Source organism: Lathyrus oleraceus, chromosome 1 (assembly GCF_024323335.1).
Source record: "Lathyrus oleraceus cultivar Zhongwan6 chromosome 1, CAAS_Psat_ZW6_1.0, whole genome shotgun sequence".
NCBI classification, from domain to species: domain Eukaryota; kingdom Viridiplantae; phylum Streptophyta; class Magnoliopsida; order Fabales; family Fabaceae; genus Lathyrus; species Lathyrus oleraceus.
This window is the reverse complement of record NC_066579.1, coordinates 231722734-231731675: the sequence shown is the minus strand read 5'-3', so window position 1 is coordinate 231731675 and position 8942 is coordinate 231722734. Positions and strand designations below refer to the sequence as shown.

Genomic DNA, 8942 nt, shown 5'->3' with positions numbered 1-8942 from the left:
AATACTATAAATAATAACACAATAAATCATTAAGCACAACAAAATTTCTAATTAAATTTCGGAGGCGTTACAACTTTTTCCATTTACATAACTTTCGTCCTCGAAAATTTACTCGAGAAGGACTACTCCAGACAAGACTAATTCATCTGGCTCTCTAGCTCCCATGTCGCACTGACCTACTCCCGGTCTTGTCTTTGGCTTCTGACAATAGGTGCCGATGTGACCCTATCCATAATTGAAATATGTTGGAGCTGTATTCTTGCACTCAGAGACACGATAACCTTGCTTTACACACCTTCGACGCCTGAAAGGAATGGGAGCACCTCCCCCACTATTTTCAACTCCGGTTGCAACTTTCTAACTTTCTTTCCCACTTGGATCTGTATACGGTTTGACATGATTCTAATTAGAAAATTTCTTCACATTCACACTCTTAAAGTAAATATATCTTGCCTTAGTGTCTTTATCATAAATCATGCACTTATTAACCAACACTGAGAAACGAAGAATCTCCTGATATCCAATAAACTGCTTAATCTCAGAGCGCATACCATTTACAAACTTTACACATTGTGAACATTCAACATCCACACCATTATAATGAGGACAATACTTGGATAGTTCCTCATATTTGGTTGCATAGTCAACAATAGACATGTTACCTTGCTTCAACTCTAATATTTCAATCTCTTTAGGGTTAGGAACATTAATTGGAAAGTATTTATCCAAAAAATCCTTTTTAAAATTTGTCCAAATAATAGTAGTGCCAACAACTTCCAATCGTTGACAGGTATTCTCCGGTCAGTCTACAGCTTTTTCATACAACGTATAAGGTCTAAAAAACACCTTATGAGCATTAGTACATGCTATGACCTTAAAAATCTTTTAGTATCTTGAATCCAAGCATGTGCACTGTCAAGATCATACCTTCCCTTTAATGTGAGAGAGTTATTCTTTTGGAATTTTCCCAGTCCTCGAAACTCATCAGCTTCCCCATTCCGATTATGATTAGCTTGTCGATTAACCAACAAGGCCTCATTAGCTTGAACCATCACATGAATCATTGTCTCGACATAATTCTACCCAAATACTTATTTTTAATCAAAATTCTATTTTACTACCCACTCACAAATTCCCACAATTTCTACCAATTAATTAATTCAATAAATGCTACCAATTATCCTTTTTTATTTAAATTATAATTTAATACTAAAACTAATATTCTCTACTTCCATATAATTTAATTAAGAAAAATATAAGTAAATTCTAGCCAACAATTAATTAACCCATATAATATTAATTAATTACTCTAAGACATTCTAAAATTAAAAATTAATTATTATAATAATTAATAAAATATAATAAGAAAAATCGGGATGTTACAAGGTTGTCTCAACTTTGATCCCTTTTCTCTATCGACACACTCTTTAAAGTTCCTTCACCCTTAAATAGAATAAAAAATTTAAATTTATTTTATTTACTCATTCTTACTAATTTCCTTTATTTTAATAAATCTCATTATTTTAGCCTTTAATTTATAAATAACCATGACTCTTTTTATTTATTTATTATTATTAACATTTTATTTTAAATAAACTTTTATTTCATTTTATTAAATTTATAAATAATAACACAATAAATCATTAAGCACACCAAAATTCTAATTAATTTCGGAGGTTTTACAAATTTCTCCATTTATAGAATTTTCATCCTTGAAATTTTACTTGAGAAAGACTACTTTGGACAAGACTCATTCATCTGGCTATCTAGTTCCCACATCGCGCTAACCTAGACCTGATCATGTCTTTGCCTTCTGATAATAGGTGTTGAGGTGTCTCTATCCACAACTGAAATATGTTGGAGTTGTATTCCTGCACCTAGAGACACGATGACCTTGCTTTCCACACCTTCCGCGCCTCAAAGGAATAGGAGCACCTCCCCACTATTTTCATCCTCGATTGCAACTTCCTGTCTTACTTTTCCCCTTGGATCTATTATGGTTTGACATTATTCTAATTAGCAGATTTCTTCATATTCACACTCTTATAGTAAATAGATCTTGGCCTAGTGTCTTTATCATAAATTCTGCACTTATTAACCAACACCGATAAATGACGAATCTCCTGATATCTAATAAACTACTTAATCCCAGAGTGCATACCATTTACAAACTTCACACACTTGGAGCATTCAACATTCACACCATTATAATGAGGACAATACCTGGATAGTTCCTCAAGTTTGACTGCATAGTCAACCATAAACATGTTACCTTGCTTCAACTTTAAGATTTCAATCTCCTTAGGGTTCCAAAATCAGCTGGAAAATATCTATCCTAAAAATCCTTCTTAAAATTAGTCCAAATAATAGTAGTGCCAACAACTTGCAATTGTTGAGGGGTATTCTCCCACCAGTGCTTAGATTTTTCATACAACGTATAAGGTCGAAACAACACCTTATGGGCATTAGTACATGCCATGACCCTGAAAATCTTCTCAATTTCTTGAATCCAAGCATGTGCACCGTCATGATCATACCTTCCCTTAAATGTGAGAGGATTATTCTTTTCGAATTTAGCCAATCCTCGAAACTCATCAGCTTCCCCATTCTGATTCTGATTAGCTTGTTGCTAAACCAGCAAGGCCTCATTAGCTTGAGCCATCACATGAGTCATTGTCTAGATATAATTCTACCCACTTACTTATTTTTAATCAAAATTTTATTTTACTACCCACTCACAAATTCCCTCAGTTTCTATGAATTAATTAATTAAAATAAATTCTACCAATTATCCGTTTTTATTTAAATTATAATTTAATACTAAAACTAATATTCTCTACTTCCATATAATTTAATTATTAAAAATATAAATAAATTCAAGCCAACAACTCATTAACCCATATAATATTAATTAATTACTCAGACATTCTAAAATTAAATATTAGTAATTATAATAATTAATAAAAATCGAGATGTTACAAGGTTGTCTCAACTTTTCTCCTTTTTCTATATTGACACACTGTTTAAAGTTCCCTCACCCTTAAATAGAAAAATAAATCTTATATTTATTTTATTTCTTCATTCTTATTAATTTCCCTTATTTTAATAAATCTCATTATTTTAGCCTATAATTTATAATTAACTACGACTATTTCTATTTATTATTATTATTAACATTTTATTTTAAATAAACTTTTATTTTATTTTATTAAAACTATAAATAATAACAAATTAAATAATTAAGCACACCAAAAATTCTAATTAAACTTCGGAGATGTTACAATTTTCTCCATTTACAGAATATTTGTCCTCGGAAATTTACTTGAGAAGGACTACTCTGGACAAGACTTATTCATCTGTCTCTCTAGCTCCCACGTAGCATTGACCTACCCCTGGTATTCTCTTTGGCTTATGACAATAGGTGTCGATGTGACCTTATCCATAATTGAATTATGTTGGAGCTGTATTCCTGCCCTCAGAGACAATATGACCTTGCTTTCCACACCTTCCATGCCTCAAAGTAATAGGAGCACCTCCCCCACTATTTTCATCCTCAACTGCAACTTTCTGACTTTCCTATCCATTTGATTCTCTATACGATTTGGCATGATTCTAATTACCAAATTTCTTCACATTCACACTCTTATAGTGAATAGATCTTACCCTAGTGTCTTTATCATAAATCTTGCACTTATTAACAAACACCGAGAAACAATCAATCTCATGATATCTAATAAACTGCTTAATCTCGGGTCCCGGAGCACATACCATTTACAAACTTCACATATTTCGAACATTCAACATCCACACCATTATATTGAGGACACCTGGATAGTTCCTCAAATTTGGCTGCATAGTCAACCCTATACATGTTACCCTGCTTTAACTTTAAGAATTCAATCTCCTTAGGGTTAGGAACATGAGCTGGAAAATATTTATCCAAAAAAACCTTCTTAAAATTAGTCCAAATAATAGTTGTTCCAACAACTTCCGTTCGTTGAGGGGTATTCTCTCACCAGTGCTCAGCTTTTTCATACAACGTATAAGTTCTAAACAACACATTACGGGCATTAGTACATGCCATGATTCTGAAAATCTTCTCAATCTCTTGAATCCAAGCATGTGTATCGTCAGGGTCATACCTACCCTTAAATATGAGATGGTTATTTTTCTTTTCGAATTTTCCTAGTCCTCGAAACTCATCAACTTCCCCATTTTGATTCTGATTAGCTTGTTGATTAACCAACAAGGCCTCATTAGCTTGAGCCATAACATTAGTCATTGTCTCGATATAATTCTACCCACTTACTTATTTTTAATAAAAATTTTATTTTACTACCCACTCACAAATTCCCTCAATTCCTACCAATTATCCATTTTTATTTAAATTATAATTTAATACTAAAACTAATATTCTCTACTTCCATATAATTTAATTATTAAAAATATAAATAAATTATAACCAACAACTCATTAATCCATATAATATTAATTAATTACTCAAACATTCTAAAATTAAATATTAATTATTATAATAATTAGTAAAATATAATAATAAAAATTGGGATAATACAAGGTTGTCTCAACTTTTCTCTTTTTTCTCTAGTCACACACTCTTTAAAGTTCCCTCACCATTAAATAGAAAAATAAATTTTATATTTATTTTATTTATTCATTCTTACTAATTCCCTTTATTTTAATAAATCTCATTATTTTAGCCTATAATTTATAAATAACCATGACTCTTTCTATTCATTATTATTATTGTTTTTTTTTTAATTTTAAATAAAGTTTTATTTTATTTTATTAAAACTATAAATAATAACACAATAAATCATTATGCAAATTGGAGCACCTTCCCCACTATTTCCATACTCGGTTGCAACTTTCTGACTTTCTTTTCCACTTGGATCTGTATATGGTTTGACATCATTCTAATTAGCAAATTTCTTCACATTCACACTCTTATAATAAATAGATCTTACCCTAGTGTCTTTATCATAAATCCTACACTTTTTAACCAACACTGATAAACGACGAATCTCTTGATATCCAATAAACTACTTAATCTCGGAGCCCGTACCATTTACAAACTTCACACATTTGGAACATTCAGTATCCACACCATTATATTTAGGACAATACCTGGATAGTTCCTCAAATTTGACTGCATAGTCAACCATATACATGTTACGTTGAATTAACTCTAAGAATTCAATCTCCTTAGGGTTAGGAACATCAGCTGGAAAATATTTATCCAAAAAATCCTTCTTAAAATTTAGTCCAAATAATAGTAGTGACAATAACTTCCAATCATTTAGGGGTATTCTCTCACCAGTGCTAAGCTTTTTCACAAAATGTATAAGGTCTAAATCCTAGCATGTGCACCGACACGATCATACATTCCCTTAAAGGTGAGAGGGTTATTATTTTGGAATTTTCCCAATCCTCGAAACTCATCAGCTTCCCCATTTTGATTCTGATTAGCTCGTTGATTAACCGGCAAGGCCTCGTTAGCTTGAGCCATCACATGAGACATTCTCTCGATATAATTCTAGCCACTTACTTATTTTTAATCAAATTCTATTTTACTACCTACTCATAAATTCCCTAAATTTCTACCAATTAATTAATTAAATAAATTCTACGAATTATTGATTTTTATTTAAACTATAATTTAATACTAAAACTAATATTCTCAACTTCCATATAATTTAATTATTAAAAATATAAATAAATTTTAGCCAATAACTCATTAACCAATATAATATTACTTAATTACTCAAACATTCTAAAATTAAATATTAATTATTATAATAATTAATAAAATATAATAATAAAAATCGGGATGTTACGAGGTTGTCTCAACTTTTCACCTTTTTCTATATTTACACACTCTTAAAAGATCCCTCACCCTTAAATAGAAAAATAAATTTTATATTAATTTTCTTTATGCATTCTTACTAATTTTCTTTTTTTTAATAAATCTCATTATTTTAGCCTATAATTTATAAGTAACCACGACTCTTTTTATTTATTAATATTATTAACATTTTATTTTAAATAAACTTTTATTTTATTTGATTAAAACTATAAATAATAACACAATAAATAATTAAGCACACTAAAAATTCTAATAAAGCTTCGGAGGTGTTACAACTTTCTCCATTTATAGAATTTTTATCCTCGAAAATTTACTTGAGAAGGACTACTCTGGACAAGACTCATTCATCTGGCTATCTAGTTCCCACGTCGCGCTGACCTACATCTGGTCTTCTCTTTGGCTTCTGATAATAGGTGTCGATGTGACCCAATACAAAATTGAATTATGTTGGAGTTGTATTCCTACACTCAGAGACAATATGATCTTGCTTTCCATACGTTCCACGCCTCAAAGGAAGAGGAGTACCTCCCCCACTATTTTCATCCTCAATTGCAACTTTCTGACTTTCTTTTCTACTTGGATCTGTATAAGGTTTGACATGATTCTAATTAGCAAATTTCTTGACATTCACACTCTTATAGTAAATAGATCTTACCCTAGTATCTTTATCATAAATCCTACACTTTTTAACCAATACTGAGAAATGACGAATCTCTTGATATCCAATAAACTACTTAATCTCGGAGCCCGTACCATTTACAAACTTCACACATTTGGAACATTCAGTATCCACACCATTATATTGAGGACAATACCTGGATAGTTTCTCAAATTTGGCTGCATAATCAACCGTATACATGTTACGTTGCTTTAACTCTAAGAATTTAATCTCCTTAGGGTTAGGAACATCAACTTGAAAATATTTATCCAAAAAATCCTTCTTAAAATTAGTCCAAATAATAGTAGTGACAACAAGTTCCAATTGTTTAGGGGTATTCTCTCACCAGTGCTAAGCTTTTTCTCACAATGTATAAGGTCTAAATCCAAGAATGTCCATCGACAGGATCATACCTTCCCTTAAATGTGAGAGGGTTCTTCTTTTGGAATTTTCCCATTCCTCGAAACTCATCAGCTTCCCCATTTTGATTATGATTAGCTTGTTGATTAACCGGCAAGGCCTCATTAGCTTGAGCCATCACATGAGTCATTGTCTTGATATAATTCTACCCACTTACTTATTTTTAATCAAATTCTATTTTACTACCCACTCACAAATTCCCTAAATTTCTACCAATTAATTAATTAATTAAATTCTATGAATTATCGATTTTTATTTAAACTATAATTTAATACTAAAACTAATATTCTCAACTTCCATATAATTTAATTATTAAAAATATAAATAAATTTTAGCCAACAACTCATTAACCCATATAATATTAATTAATTACTCAAACATTCTAAAATTAAATATTAATTATTAAAATAATTAATAAAATATAATAATAAAAATCGGGATGTTACGAGGTTGTCTCAACTTTTCTCCTTTTTCTATATTGACACACTCTTCAAAGTTCCCTCACCCTTAATTAGAAAAAAAATAATTATATTACTTTTATTTCTTCATTCTTACTAATTTTCTTTATTTTAATAAATCTCATTATTTTAGCCTATAATTTATAAATAACCACGACTCTTTTTATTTATTATTATTCTTAACATTTTACTTTAAATAAACTTTTATTTTATTTTATTAAAAGTATAAATAATAACACAACAAATAATTAAGCACACTAAAAATTCTAATAAGGCTTCGGAGGTGTTACAACTTTCTCCATTTATAGAATTTTTGTTCTCGAAAATTTACTTGAGAAGGACTACTCTGGACAAGACTCATTCATCTGGCTCTCTAGTTCCTACGTTGCACTGACCTACATTTGGTCTTCTCTTTGGCTTCTGACAATAGGTGTCGATGTGACCCTATCCAAAATTGAATTATGTTGGAGTTGTATTCCCGCACTCAGAGACAATATGACCTTGCTTTCCACACGTTCCACGCCTCAAAGGAAGAGGAGCACCTCCCCCACTATTTTCATCCTCAATTGCAACTTTTTGACTTTCTTTTCTACTTTGATCTGTATAAGGTTTGACATGATTCTAATTAGCAAATTTCTTCATATTCACACTCTTATAGTAAATAGATCTTACCCTAGTGTCTTTATCATAAATCCTGCAGTTTTTAACCAACACCGAGAAACGACGAGTCTCTTGATATCCAATAAAATGCTTAATCTCGGAGCACATACCATTTACAAACTTCACACATTTGAAACATTCAGCATCCACACCAATATATTATGGACAATACCTGGATAATTCCTCAAATTTGGCTGCATAGTCTACCATATACAGGTTACCTTGCTTTAACTTTAAGAATTCAAGCTCCTTAGGGTTAGGAACATCAACTGGAAAATATTTATCCAAAAATCCTTCTTAAAATTAGTCCAAACAACTTCCAATCGTTGAGGGGTATTCTCCCACCAGTGCTCATCTTTTTCATACAACGTATACAGTCTAAACAACACTTTATAAGCATTTGTACATGCCATTACCCGAACAATCTTCTCAATCTCTTGAATCCAAGCATGTGCACCGTTAGGATCATACCTTCCCTTAAATATGATAGGGTTATTCTTTTGGAATTTTCCCAGTCCTCGAAACTCATCAGCTTCCCCATTCTGATTCTGATTAGCTTGTTGATTAACCAACAAGGCCTCATTAGCTTGAATCATCACATGAGTCATTGTCTCGATATAATTCTACTCACTTACTTATTTTTAATCAAAAATCTATTTTACTACCCACTCACAAATTCTATCAATTTCTACCAATTAATTAATTAAATAAATTCTACAAATTATCCATTTTTATTAAATTATAATTTAATACTACAACTAATATTCTCTACTTCCATATAATTTAATTATTAAAAATATAAATATATTCTAGCCAACAACTTATTAACCCATATAATATTAATTAATTACTCAGAGATTCT

At 30.6% G+C, this 8942-nt stretch overlaps 1 protein-coding gene across 1 annotated transcript; it reads right to left on the bottom strand.

The window, feature by feature from the left end:
- Positions 1–6614: 6614 nt before the first annotated feature.
- LOC127101183 (uncharacterized) lies at positions 6615–8688 on the bottom strand. Its single transcript, XM_051038530.1, has 2 exons — positions 8497–8688; positions 6615–6821 (listed from the first exon to the last, which is right to left on the bottom strand). Exons 1-2 carry the CDS (start codon positions 8686–8688, stop codon positions 6615–6617), a joined length of 399 nt encoding a protein of 132 aa, XP_050894487.1.
- Between the last annotated feature and the right edge of the window lie 254 nt (positions 8689–8942).